Raw genomic sequence first — 14,814 nt, forward strand, 5'->3', positions numbered from 1 at the left:
AGTTCCTGGGGACAATAAAGAAAAGAAGGCTCTGCTTTCTTATCCTCCTTAGGTATATCCCAGAAGCATCTGGTTGACCACAGTAGAAAGTGGGATGCTAGACTAGATGAGCCTTTGGTCTGATCTAGCAAGGCTCTTCTTATGTTAGATATAAACCCCAACGAAGAGAACTGTGTAAAGTATACTTCTGCAGCAGAATTTGTCTGAATAAAATATCAATGTATTGCTGCTCTTAAGAACGAGGTGGCAAGAACTGTATGCCACTGAGAAGCAGATAACTAATTTATCTCTTCCTCCTCAACCAACTCTTCTTTTTTTACTGCAAAACAATTTCTACATTAATTTGAATTATGAATCTTTTGGATTTGTTTGCACATAACTTAGCCTCTTTTCATGTTAAGTTGACTCTTAAATTCCATTGGATTATTATAGTCAGCACTCCTATTAATTTTGTTATATTTTATTGTATTTAAAAAATATTTTAATACTTGTTTTCTTCTAAAAATCTGAAAGAAGTTTACAGCACAGTGCAAAAAGTGCAGTAGGAACTTAACCCCTATACAGTGATGATAATAAAAGCAATAAAATAATAATAACAGAGTTGGATTAATTAGCAATTGAATCTTGGGAGAATAAGTTTTCAGCAGACACTGATATATGAGCACATGCCATAATAGAGAGGGCAGGTATTTGTTGAATTGTGTATGAGAGCACAAAAAAGATATATGTATATACATACCCACTCAGTCAGACACACCTCGCCTAAACCATTTCAGTTTCAGACTGAGGGTCAAACAAAGTCATGGGTCACAGAAAAGCATTTTGTATTGTTGTGGGGTGTGGGGAAAATAATTGGTTAATTCAACCCCTTGGCTACCTTTTGATTTTATTTCAGTGAAGCCTGTGTTGCTTTTTATTCAGGTTATATTTCGTAGATCAACATATGAATTTGGAAGTACTGGCATATGTATTGTTTATTACCTCATAATATTGTGAGACTTGGGCATGTTTTGTCAGATCCATACAGAGCAGCTGCTTGATATATAGGATAATGAGTGGGTCTGTCAGGAACACTGGCAGGTTAAACTAATCTTTTATTAACACGAAAAGGGGGGGGACACTTTACGTTTGGAGAATATAGGTTGCATTTGTAACACATTCATGTTTCTTGTTCTTTCAGACCCTTAAACCATGGGAAATGCAGAGAGCCAAAATGTAGAACATCAATTTTATGGAGAGAAACATGCCAGCTTGGGAAGAAAACATACATCACGTTCCCTTCGCCTTTCGAACAAAGCAGCTCGCCGGACCAGACATGCTTCCTCAGGAAAAATTATTCACAGGAATTCAGAAGTAAGCACACGATCTAGCAGTACTCCTAGTATTCCTCAGTCATTAGCAGAGAATGGCCTGGAGCCCTTTACCCAAGAAGCCAACTTGGAGGATTTTGGAAGCCCAATCTGGGTAGACAGGATGGATATGGGCTTAAGGCCAGTTTCTTACCACACTGATTCTTCGGTTACTCCCAGCGTGGATAGCAGCACAGTCCTCATGGCAGCCTCAGTACAGAGTATGCCAAATTCAGAAAGCGGTAGACTTTATGGAGATGAATCAACATATCTGGCTGAAGGGGGTAGCAGGCAACATTCGTATTCAACAAATGGGACCAATTTCTTGGAGCCTATAAGTTTCAAGAAGAAACGTTCAAAATCTGCAGATATATGGCGTGAGGACAGTTTGGAATTTTCACTCTCTGATCTCAGTCAAGAACATTTGACAAGCAACGAAGAAATCCTAGGCTCTACTGAGGAGAAGGAAAGTGAGGAGACTCGAGGGAGAGAGGCGGGCAGCAGTCGCCAGCCATTGGTCACCTGCCAACGTGCCAATTCCATGAGTGACTTGTATACTCCAAAAAACTCAAATGCTGCAATCAATGGGGGTCCACGAAATACGCTAGGAGGGTACTGTCGGAATTTAATGTCTCATATTCCAGATATGGAGAACCACAAAATGTCACCAGCCACAACAGAGAATGTTCCTTCTTACAGTAATTACAACACGCTCCCCTGCAGGAAATCTCATTGCCTCTCAGAAGGAATCACTCACCCCAAAATGAGCCATAGCAACAGTATGCATGGCAGACGAGCAAAAACAACTCAGGTAAGAGACCCATATCTTATTTCAAACTTGACAACCTGTGGTGTTCACTTCTATAAATATGCTGAGTTTTTTTTAATTGAAATGAGACTTTTGTTTGCTAGCCACAAATAAGCTATGTTCCATTCAGATCCTTGATTTGTAATGAAGAGTCAATGTAGCCATGGACAGAACCAATACTTTCCTGATAATTAAGTAGAACTTGATTCCTAGGTGATTTTATCTATATACAACCTATTCTAACAATAACAATATACACTCTTAGTATTTGAGTTGTTGGTAAGGGGACTTGCCTAAGAATCAGATTACAGCTATTAGAATATAGAACTACCATGGTTCATGAGAGTCATATTTTCATGACAAAATATTCACATAACAAAACATTCGGGTGGTAACAGATCATATATGCAAATATCATCTTAGTTATCAGTGGCTTAATTGTTAGCGGCAATGTACCACCCCTGAGATTATTCACTGGAATGGCAGATAATTCATTACTCACTATGGAAGGAAAGAACTACTACTTTGTCCAGTCAAAAAGAAAGATGGTGGCTCTGTATACTTTGAAACAATGCTGCTTCTAACATTTCCTGATGTTCTATTACTTTTTATTAAATATGTTTCATTCTCAGTGCATAAAAAATAACAATACTACAACCATTTATCACAGTCAATTGACATATAAATTGAAGGTGAGAGCTGTTTTGTTATCACCAGTGGCACTGGTAAGATGGTTTGTAGGCAGAATTGCCAGTAGCTACTGCTCGGTAATGGAGTTTGTGTAGAATTTGTGTCTGGGGCAGCTGTCCATTCAGCAACTCTGCACTTGCATGGTGCTGGCTGTGGCATGTCTCCACTCCCACTGCAAAGGGTGGGAATTTCCATCATTTATCAGCATGCATAAAGTGTCATCAGCTTTATCTTCCAGATCATCTCCCTGGCCATACTGGTTATTGCTATCAAGAAATTCTAAAATGCCTTATTCTGCTGCCCGATTTCTCTATTCCATCATTTCCTCACTGATCTGATGTACTCAAGTTGCTCTTTCCCCTTGTCAGTTTCCTGTGACCAGCTGTAGCAGTGATGAGAGACTCTGGCCTTAAATTTGCATGATGTTGTTTTTTTCTTGGGCCTTAAGCAGTTGCTGAGACCTTGCATGGAGGTGTTCTTTTAGCTCAGATGATATGAGTGGCTTTTAGCTCAGATGATATGAGTGGCAGCTTTAACTGATGTACCAGTTTCAGACACGGCCACAGGCACAGCCACCAAGTCAGCCTTCTAGGGATAAAGCAGTACCTTTTCTCCCACCAAACCATTACTCCAAAATCTACTTACCTATTGAGACCACACCTCCATGTTTTCTAGGGATGTAAGTGCCTTTTTGTTGTATGGTATAAGTACAACATGCATGAATAGACAAATATAAGCCAACTTCCTCTGTCAAGTAGTTCTGCAAATAATAGCTGACAAACCAAGGGGGGAAATGTTGGGGCTAATAAAGAAAGAACCATACCTTTTTTATCCCCCTTTATATGGACCACTGTTGCTGAAATGACAACATCCAATGACATAAAATGTATATTTTCATAAATATACAATCATGCCAACCATAGGCTTAACATTGTTCCAAAGAGAAATTTCTTGACTCGACCAAGTTTAAACGTTTGTTATTTTCTTTATTATTTTGTAGCTACTGTAAGTTCTAGAGATGAGATATTCTGCATGTTGTACTGGTCTGCTCTCAACCTAAGTAAGAATATGAGTCAGGTCAAAAGGAAACTATGAAATTTATCCTGTATATATTCAATGTGCAACTCTTCCTGTTGACATATATTTGTAATTAATAGTCTTTACAGCATTCATCTTCTAAGACGTAATTGTTCAAATGAGGTTAGTTATAGCGTTTCTTGGTTTTCGGTATTTGCCTTTTGTAGCTATCTGTTGTGAAATGTAGCTAGCGGATGAAATTGAACAATCCCAGAAAGAAGCCTGAACAAATAGGTCAAGACTAGCGCTAGACAGCATGCTTCAGTGACTACTCTGATTTTATTTTATGTTCCATTTTAGTACATATGTAGCAGAGAATGCAGACTCTTATCTTGTGACCCGGAAAAAGAAAAACACTTCACGTAGGGATTGGATAGGGGGGATAAACCATCTGACTTGCATCCTGATGCTGAGTTAAGCTTGGGCAATGCACCATTCTTAAGTGCAATTAGATCTGACAGTGTGAGCTGGTCAGATGAACAGCTTCTACAAGCGTAGGTGTTGGGATAAATAACACATCAGCAAAAGATGCCCACTGGATGGCAAGGAGAAGCCTGAATGGATGGGGGGGGGGGAGAGAGAGAGGGAAAGAAAGAGAATTCATCAGTTGGCACTAACTTGTAGGAGGTAACTGGAGGCGGGTATCTGGATTAGCTGCTTGCGTTTGATCCATGAAGATGTGCTGTTTCTAAATATAAAAATGACATTCTGAAACAGATGATGCTGTTTTCCCACAGCAGAAGCTCTATATTAAAAACAAAAAACCCCGAAAAGCATCAGCCCTTTTAGTAGGGGTGCTTATGCAACATCAATATAGACAGTCTTCACAGTTCTGTCAAGGCTGCTGAGCACAAATTAAAGCTGTTGGTGATATCCAACAAGAGAGGCAAAGGTAAAGAACCTCATAGTTGTTCATCCAAAGGCAACTCTGGAGTGTGGCCGCTCATCTCGCTTTTTAGGCTGAGGGAGCCAGCGTTTGTCCACAGACAGCTTTCCAGGTCATGTGACCAGCACAGCTAAACTGCTGCTGGCACACAGAAGACTGCGAGGAGTGTCAGAGTACACGGAAACACCGCTTACCTGCCTGCCGCAATGGTACCTATTTATCTACTTGCGCTGGTTTGTTTTCAAACTTCTAGGTTGGTAGAAGCTGGGACAGAGCAACAGGAGCTCACTCGGTCACGTGGATTTGAACTGCAGACCTTCCAACTGGCAAGCCCAAGAGGCTCAGTGGTTTAAACCACAGCACCACCTGCGTCCCTACACTATCCAACTAAGCCATACTTGAAAATAAACCTATTGAAATCAATTGTATGACCCAGAGGTTCTGCTAATACCCCCTTTTCAGGCAAGGTGGTGGACAGGGCAGTAGCTGGACAATTTCAGATTTGTTTGGAATGAAAGGAATTATCTTGACTCATTTCAATCTGGATTCAGGCCTGGTTTCAGCGCTAAATCAGCTTTGACCACCCTGGGTGATAACCTGGTAGAGAGACTGGAAAGGAGAGCAAGCCTGTTGATTCTTCTTGATCATGCTGCAGCCTTTGATACCATCCACCATGATGTCCTCCTGAAGTAGCTCTGCAGGTTGGGAGTTGGAGATACAATGATATGGTGAGGAACAGCGGTGTAGTGGTTCTGTTCCAGTGCTGCAGTGCTGTTTTGAGAGAGCATCATTAGGGTGCTGCTGCTCAGCCACTGGGCAATTGTTCTATGTATTTTGCTCTGTCCTGTGAGCACAGGACTCTTTCTTGTCTCTATGCTGTTTTAGCATCTGTGTTCCTTGAGGGGAAAGGGCAGTGTCAGGAGGCAGTAATGGGCTGGATGAGAGCCAGTAAATTGGCACTGAATCCTGACATGATGGAGGTGTTGATGGATAGCTTTTGTGTTTGGGAAATGGAGAGACAGTTGGTTCTAGATAGAACCTTTCTTCCTGAAAGAGCAGCTGCTTAGCTTGTGGGGAAGAGAGGTGCTCTTCAATTTAACACTGGCATTGGAGACGTAGATGGCAGCAATGGCAAGAAGTGCCCTATTTCCACCTCTGGCTGGTACACCAAGTACAGCTGTTCCTGGATCAAGATAGACTTACTAGAAGAACCAGTGTTCTGGTAACTTTGCAATTAGTCAACCATAATGTGCTCTTATAGACAGTCTGGAAGCTGCAGCTAATGCAGATTATGGCTGCTGGAGTTGTGGTGGCATATTTAACTGGGACCACATAACAACTGTTTACCAATATACTGTATGCTACTGGGGCCAATCCAGAATTTTGGAATTAATACATATTATGCTGAATGATTTTGGCTCCAAATGCTTGAAGGAGTGTGTTTCTCATTATCAGTTGTTCAGGTCTGTTGGCGGAAACCCTTCTTATGCTACTTCTGACCATCACAGCCCATTGTGCAGTGATATGGGATACAACATCCGTGGAATTACCTCCCCATAGAGATCCAGTTGCCATCCTCATTGAGTTTTTGGTAGCATTTGAAGACATTACTTTCACTTGGGTCCTTTGACAGATTGAGGTACCCAAGACCATTAATTATGCTGCCTGTATTGTACTAATTAAATTTGATAGCTGGTACATTTTAAAATGTAATTGGTTTATGTATATTTTAATGGTTTTATTAATGGATTTTTTATTGTTCTGATTAGGTATTGTAGATTTCATTGGGATCTTTTTAATGGTTTTAAAGTCAAATCAAATCAATCAATCAATCAATCATTGAAAGCTACAAATCTGAACATGCCCACATTCCTCTTGACTGCTTTAAGATACAGGGAGAAGAACAAATTAAGGGATACCTAAAGTACTGGCCTTACTCAAAGCTGTCAGAACTACAAGCCTAACCTCCTACCTCAGTGTCCTTCAGTGGTGATCAGAAGTTGCTTTATCCATACTGTGTACATGTTCTCTTGGTTAGAAAAAATGGGAGACCCATTTTCTAGTGCTCATACTGGCTTCTAAAATGGATTCTGGAGTCTTTCACTTACAAAGCGAAATTGAAAAGGAGCAGAGAACCCAGTATTCCTTTAGTCTACCAGTGTTTATGACCTCATTATGCAGACATAGCCAAAGGAAATGTTCTTTGTTTTCTTTAGAATAGAATCTTAGTTTCCTGAAGCTAAGTAGTATAACTCCCCCCCCCCTCTTAGCATCACTTATTTAAATTGGAGCTTAAACGTGGGAGTTGCTTTTCTTTAATTGGGACAGCTTTTTAGTGCTTTGGAAATAATTAGTGTCAATATGCACATGCAATTAATATCTAGGAGTTGTTTTGGGGGCACCCACACAGCAGTTTCATTTTAATATTAAGTGTTCACTATAGCTGAGCAAGACCTCCTAGAGAGTTGAAGGGAAAATACACTTCAGCTTTTGCTGCTGAGGGAAGAATACCAGCACCAGTTCCTTGCATTCAGCTTGGTACCACCTTTTTCTTGCATTTTATGCACCTGTCAAGAGAGCAAATGTTCCAATGAGCAGTTTATTTGACATCCTTCCTCCCTGAAACAAAACTCTGGCAAAGTTTTACAAACCACTGAATTGGTAAATACACGTTTTGAGAATAGTGGTGATTATGGAAAACAAAAAAGGAACAATTTATTGCGCGCTCTCTCTCTCTCTCTCTCTCTCTCTCTCTCTCTCTGTGTGTGTGTGTGACTCTTTCCTTCCTTTTCTGCTCTGCTGTTTACTGTCTCCCTCTTTTTGAAGTGCAAATTCTCAATGGAAAAAGGAACACAGAGCATTTCTGCTTTACTCACTGGTTTAGTAGCCATTCCGTTTCACCACAGAAGCCCTGCAGACTGCAGTTCTGATAAGGGGCTAGATCTCTTTCCCTCAAAAAATCATCATAATCCTTACCAGCTTCGGTTCCTAGGATTCAATGCAGTGAGAAAACCACAGCACCTGTGTACATATAAAATCAATATAGAATTAGTAACAATAATATGCCCATACTGTGTGAAGTTTCTGAAAAAATGATTTGATGTGCAGCTGTTGCGCCTAAAAAAGTACAGATTTAGCAAAGTGCTTTTGCTCCCTTAAACTCCCCTCCTTCACCCACTGCGGATGGGTTTTTAGCTGGAATTATAATTCTGCAATCAATACTTAATTCCCCATTGTCAACTCCTATGAATCTTCCTTTAAAGTAATGGCTGGTGGGAACGAGAGCTGTTACCTAGCCTGTCATTTTGATTACAAAATGAATAGCTATACTTCAAAATAAAATTTTAAATCCATATCACTGGAGGTAGGAGCAAATTGTCACACAATTGTGACACACAGACACACACACACTGGTTAAACGTAAGAGCACTTTGCAGTAATTGCGTTCTGTTTAGGTTTCCAAATGAGTTCTCCACAGCTTCGGCTTTTCAGACCTGAAAGACAAGACTGAAATCGGATGTGTTTGTCAGAAGGTAACTGTGAGGAGTTGAGAAATCTACCACTTGTCTGGTAGACTAAACACAGCTTTCATTAAAAATAAGGATGGGTGGAGACACATAGCCTGAAATGGCCTTTAAAATACTTGTGACCCCTCTTGATTATAGATATACTCCATACTGAAGGGGATTTTGGAAACTTTGTGCACCTCTGTTGACTTGTCTCCATAAGAGGTTTTGTAGTCTAATCCCCCTGGGTTTAAAACCAAGGTAATTAATTTGTATTTAGTGGCATTAATTAGAGTTAAAACACTAAGAAATAATACCAGGGCACAAAGCCACGTTGGGATTTAGGTGGAATCTCAAGCATACTTATTGGAAGTTAACTCCATTGAAACCACTGTGATTGACTTCTAGGTACAGTAGTTTGGAGCAGGATGAAAGATACAGTCCTAAATTTTTACTTAACAAGTACTGTGGAACTCTTTCTGAATAATCTGGTTGTAGGATTGGGCTATTGATGAAGGTGAATTAGAATAATAGAATTTTAGAATTGGAAGGGACACCCAGGGTCATCTAGTCCAACCCCCTACAATGCAGGAATCTCAGCTAAAGCATCCATGACAGGTGGCCACTCAACTTCTGCTTAAAAACCTCCAATGAAGGAGAGTCTACCACTTTCCAAGGAAGTCCGTTCCGCTGTTGAACAGCTCTTGCTGTCAAAAAGTTCTTCCTGATGTTTAGTCAGGATCTCCTTTCTTGAAACTTGAAGCCATTGGTTCGGGTTCTAGCCTCTGGGGCAAGAGAAAACAAGCTTGCTCCATTCTCCGCGTGACAGCTCTTTAGATATTTGAAGATGGCTATCATAGGTCATCTCAGTCTCCTCTTTTCCTTGCTTAAACATACCCAACCCCCTCAACCATTCTTAATAAGGCTTGGTTTCCAGACCCTTGATCATCTTAGTTGCCCTCCTCTGCACATGTTCCAGCTTGTCAATATCCTCCTTCAATTGTGGCACCCAAAACTGGACACATTACAGTGGTGCCCCGCAAGACGAATGCCTCGCAAGACGGAAAACCCGCTAGACGAAAGGGTTTTCCATTTTGGAGGTGCTTCGCAAAACGAATTTCCCTATGGGCTTCCTTCGCAAGATGAAAGCCCATAGGGAAATCTCTGGGACAGCGAGGAAGTGCAGCGCGTCTTCCCCACTGTCCTCGGACCTCCTCCGAAGGCTGGCGGTGGGGCGGAGAGACCTCCCCCCCCGCCATGCTTCGGAAGGCTCCTCTGAAGGCTGGTGATGGGGCGGAGAGCCCTTCTCCCCCCGCCAGGCTTCAGAAGGCTCCTCCGAAGGCTGGCGATGGGGCGGAGAGCCCTTCTCTCCACGCCAGGCTTCGGAAGGCTCCTCCGAAGGCTGGCGGTGGGGCGGAGAGACCTTCTCCCCCCGCCAGGCTTTGGAAGGCTCCTCCGAAGAATGGCGATGGGGCGGAGAGCCCTTCTCCCCGTGCCAGGCTTTGGAAGGCTCCTCCGAAGAATGGCGATGGGGCGGAGAGCCCTTCTCCCCGTGCCAGGCTTTGGAAGGCTCCTCCGAAGGCTGGCGATGGGGCGGAGAGCCCTCCTCCCCCCGCCAGGCTTCGGAAGGCTCCTCCGAAGGCTGGCGGCGGGAGGAGGTCTCTCCGCCCCACCAGCAGCCTTCGGAAGGCTGCTCCGAAGGCTGGCGGTGGGAGGAGGGTTTTCCTTCCCACCGCCAACATTCAGAATGCTGTTCTGAATGTTGGCGGTGGGGAGGAAAAACCCTCCTCCCACCACAAGCCCCGAGAACAGAGGAGAAGCGCTGTGCGCCTTCCCCTCTGTTCCCGTACCTGTCCTGAAGGCTTGCGGTGGGGAGAAAAGCCCTTCTCCGCACCGCCAGCCTGGCAAGCGGTCTCCATAGGAACGCATTAATTGATTTTTAATGCATTCCTATGGGAAACCGTGCTTCGCAAGACGAAAAATTCACAAGAAGAAAAAACTTGCGGAACGAAATAATTTCGTCTTGCGAGGCACCACTGTACTCCAGGTGTGGTCTGATAATGAGAAAACAAGCGAATTAATAAAATCCACTAAAAATAAAATTCATTCTCAGCATTCAAATTGCTCTCTCTGCACACACATACATTCTTCAGATGAACTTAAATTACATAAGCAGTTCACTTTAAATAATATTTTGGTTAAACAGTGGTTCAAAGATCAACATGCCACATGCTGGTGTATAGGGAAGAATTGTGGCACTACGCTGCTCTCCTGCTGCCATCATGCTACCAGAAACCAAGCTATGGTTTGTCTTAGCATTACATCCAAACCAAGGCTTGTCTCTCTCCAAACAAACAATGAGTGGTAAGCCAAGAACAAATGATAGTTATAGCTTGTGGTTTGTTTGGAGAGAGACTAACCATGTTCCTGGGTTTGGGTGTATTGCTAAGGCAAGCGATGGGTCAGATCCTGGTAGTACAACAGGAGGAGGAGCAAAACAGCCGCAAGTTGCTCTTTGGGCAGCAGTGTGCTTCACCTTCACCTTTAAACTACAGCTAAGCTTAATTGTGGTTTCAAGCAACATGTGAACTGGGCCTTCGGAGGCTAGACTGTGTCTCAATTGTAGAGCACATCTTTTGCTTGCAGAAGTTCTGAGGCATCTCCATTTGGAAATATTGGGTAGCAAGTGATGGGAAAAATATCTGCCTCATACCCTTGAGAGCAACTGAGCAATGATGAGCTAGATGAGTAATGGTGTGACTCAAGATAAATCAAGCTTCATACATTCCTAAGAGCAGGTCTTATTTTTTCCTGAAGATCTGAGACATGCAATCTCCCAGGACTAACATAGCACAGGTATTACCTAAGAACTTTGATCTAGTGAACCTCAAGGCACCTACTACTGCTCTGCTTCAAAGGTGCATGGAGTGATCAGAAGGGGTAGCATTTTATTTCTTTGAGGTCCTGCTTAGTTAGCAGAGGAAGAACTCAGGAGACACATAGCTCTTCATAGCATTCCTGGGCATGGAAGCCTTTTTTCAATATATGCCAAAGGAACTGACTTAGAAACAGTTGTCTAATGTTTTGATAACTTTTTATCATTTCCTCTATTTGTGATGTTCAGCTGTTTCTTATCTAGTTAAAATGGCACCACCCATGCTGAAGAGGGACTTGCCAGCAGGCTTGGAGGAACCCCACAGGTTGCAGAAGTACAGAAAATATTTGGGCAAATGAAACCAGAAGTTGGAGGGAGTGAAATCTCAAAAGGAATTAAATGAGAACTGAGAGATGATAAAATGATGCCCCTTTCCCTCATTTGTTTGCTGAACATGCAAAATGCTTATGAATATTTCTGAGTAGCTGCGTTAGATGGGCTGTGACCAGCATGTTTCTGGAGGGCGCAAGGAATGTTGTATTTTATTTATTTCTCTCTCTGGGCGTTTTTAGCTTGCTCTGTTATCAACAGTTCTGTGCAGTCTGCAGTAATAAAAACAGTAAAATGCTACCAAGCCAATATACAGCACATGCTGCTCTATCAAAGCATTTAAAAGCAAAACAGGACTTGAAACTTAACATTCTGTCCAACTTTGGCCCTATTTAATCTTTAATGAAAGCAATTAATTTTGAGTGCAATGAGAGTTGCTGTCACATTCAACCCACACTGAAAAGGCAGCATATGCTTTTCTGTATGTCTGTTGGGGAACAGATAATACTGATAAGGAAAGGACATAGGTTGTTTGTAGATATCTGTAATGTGTATAAAAAAATTGGTGTTTCTTAAAGCCTATTGCATATATATCATGCAATATGCAGAAAAGGGCAAGCAAAATGAGAAAAGGGTTGGAAAATGTTTCCTATGAGGAAAGGTTAATGTGTTTCAGGTTTGACTGACGTTTATAAAATCATGTTCAGTATGCCTCTCTCATAATATGAAAACATGGGAAGGTGTCACCCAATAGTTGACTGGCAGTAGATTCGAGATAAACAAAGGAGATGGCTTTTTCACACATGATGCATAATTAATCTGTGGTATTAGCAGGGCTTTTTTCTCCTGCTGGAACTCAGTTCTGGCACCTCTCAGGTGGGCACCATTGCCATTCTAAGAGAGTGAAAGAGGTGTTCATGGTGAGTTCTGGCACCTCTTTTTCTAGAAAAATAGCACTGGGTATTAGACTTTTGCAAGATGTAGAGATAACCGTGAGTTTAGGTGGCTTTGAAAGAGGATTAGACAAATTCTGGTTAACTACAATGTCACTGACTGCCCATTGCCTTCATGTCTAGTGTGGGGCTCCAAAAAACAACTGACTGGCCAATGTGGGATGCAGGATGCTGGACTAATGTGGCCAGAAAAGCTCCACTTGCCCCCTTAGGTTTTCATGCATAATTTCTGCAAACAAATGTGCAGGGAAATAATTTTTATGCCTTGAATATTTGACATATGAAAGCTGCATCCGTGTTTAACATGAGAAATAAAATTTCTCTTATTTTCCGCCATGTGTTTGCTGTAATGAACATAAAATTATTCCAAAAATCAGTCAAACAGCTTTAGGGTTATCCTGAAAGCATGACCTGAAGGCCACACTTTGAGTGTATGAGATAATATAATGTATTAAAACATATAGGGATGCGTATTCTAGTATGTAATAGCAAATGGTTTGTACTCCTAGAATAGACATTGTTCTTCTCCGCCTCTCCTATTTTGTGCTATTAGTCAAAAGTCAGCTCCAGATAATGGTTCTAATAATTTTTGTTGTTGTACAAAATGTCTTAGCAGTGGGATTTTGAGATTTAGACAATAGTAGTTTTTTAACTGCAGAAAACCTCTTGATTATATATTATACGTTTCAAGGACCTCCATGCAAAAAATGCACAATGAGTTGCCACAACTGACAGTTTGGGGTACTGTGCTCGATTAGATGGGTGTAATTTCCAACAGTTAACCTTTCCAGTTAAGTGCATGTTTGAAACATTTATTTTCAGAATGTTTTTGTGCATTTTTCTATGACCTAGTTGGCATCTGGTTTGGGAAATCTATCTCTGCCACATACATTCATTTTCAGAGGGGTGCCATGAGACACTGTTTTTATCCATTTACATGATTGCTCAGGTAAACCTTTTCCAGATGTCTTATTCACTTATTCAGCATTTTTTTCTGGTTTAATCTTGTGCATGTTCAAACATGTTCTCAAAGCAAGGTTTTAGTTTGATTTAATGTAGATCATGTAATAAAGTCAGTTCTTGGTATGAGCTTTCGTGTGCATGCACACTTCTTCATGCACACGAAAGCTCATACCAAGAACTGACTTAGTTGGTCTTTAAGGTGCTATTGGAAGGAATTTTTTTTGTTTTGACTATGGCAGACCAACACGGCTACCTATCTGTAACTGGATCATGTAATAGTTTGTGTAAAGACAACAAAGTCATAGGCCAGGGGGCAGCAAGGTTCTGTGGCTTGGGCTGGTTCACGGTCCCGCAGACACCGTGGTGGGCCGGAGTGCATGCGCGCGCATGTGCAAATGCTATTTCCAGCATGGAGGAGGCATGCACAGCTTCCCATTGGCTGCAGGAGCTTCCTGCAGCCAATGGGAAGCCATTGCGGAAGGCGGTCCCTGCTCTGCGCCAGTTTAGTGCGGCACATGGGAGCCGACCGAGCGGGCAGCGGGGGTCCATGGGCTGGTTAAATGACTCCCATGGGCTGCTTGTGGCCCATGGGCCTTAGGTTGGTGACCCCTGTCATAGGCCCTTCTCTCACACTATGCAGAGGCAATCAAGTCAACATTCAAATAGGGAACTGCAACCAATCAGAGCTCCCTGATGGACCTACAAAGTACACCTTTGCAAAAACACAGTTGTAACATCCACAGTTTTTGATATATACTTTGATGGGCCACTTAAGCTTTGACATATGAAATGGCCCAATTTCTTCAGAATTAAAGAGATCGGCTGAACAAGACAAACAACCATGCAGAAAGTCTACCCAGTTGATGCTGTCAAAAATCCCACATGCACACTATATAAAAGAGCGTAGGTTTCCCACCCCTCTCCCCTCTCTCTTCTCCCCCAACCCTATACTGTATCCAACACTAATGTCTCATATCGAATAAGACAGTGTGTGTACTTTTGTAAACCAAGAAAACCTTTAACAAAAATTATTTGAAAAAGAAAGTGTTCCTAAAGTCAGACCATTGTTCATCTCATGGAATCTGCATTTTCTACCTAGACCACCAAAACTGATACCACCTTCAAGGTCATATCTATATAGTCTAACTAAATGTAGGACAAAGAGTTGTTGGGCACAGATGGCACATCTTTCATCATAACACAGTGACACCAGCTATGTGAAAGTGCTGACAACAGCAGCACAGTCCCATCATATCTAAATTCATAGCACAATATAGATTATAACCATTGTCTTGCATCAATAGGCAAACACTTCCTAAGAACAAAATTCTAGATTGGTTACAGTTCCATTTCTCTGTTCCAGTGTTACCTCAGGTT

At 42.0% G+C, this 14,814-nt stretch overlaps 1 protein-coding gene across 12 annotated transcripts in view; it reads left to right on the plus strand.

Annotated features, from left to right (window-relative positions):
- Positions 1–14,814, plus strand: part of TIAM1 (TIAM Rac1 associated GEF 1) — a 189,933-nt gene that overhangs the window by 103,868 nt on the left and 71,251 nt on the right. For 11 of the 12 annotated variants that reach the window (XM_083735895.1, XM_083735897.1, XM_083735904.1 and 8 more), the window contains one exon: positions 1,181–2,160. In XM_083735895.1, the coding sequence (XP_083592021.1) occupies positions 1,192–2,160 (969 nt within the window). In that variant the 5' untranslated portion in view covers positions 1,181–1,191. Of the gene's footprint in view, positions 1–1,180; positions 2,161–5,428; positions 5,539–14,814 lie in introns of those variants that run through there. The other variant, XM_083735896.1, reaches the window with a different exon arrangement.

This window comes from Podarcis gaigeae, assembly GCF_964106915.1.
Source record: "Podarcis gaigeae genome assembly, chromosome: 4".
NCBI lineage: Eukaryota > Metazoa > Chordata > Lepidosauria > Squamata > Lacertidae > Podarcis > Podarcis gaigeae.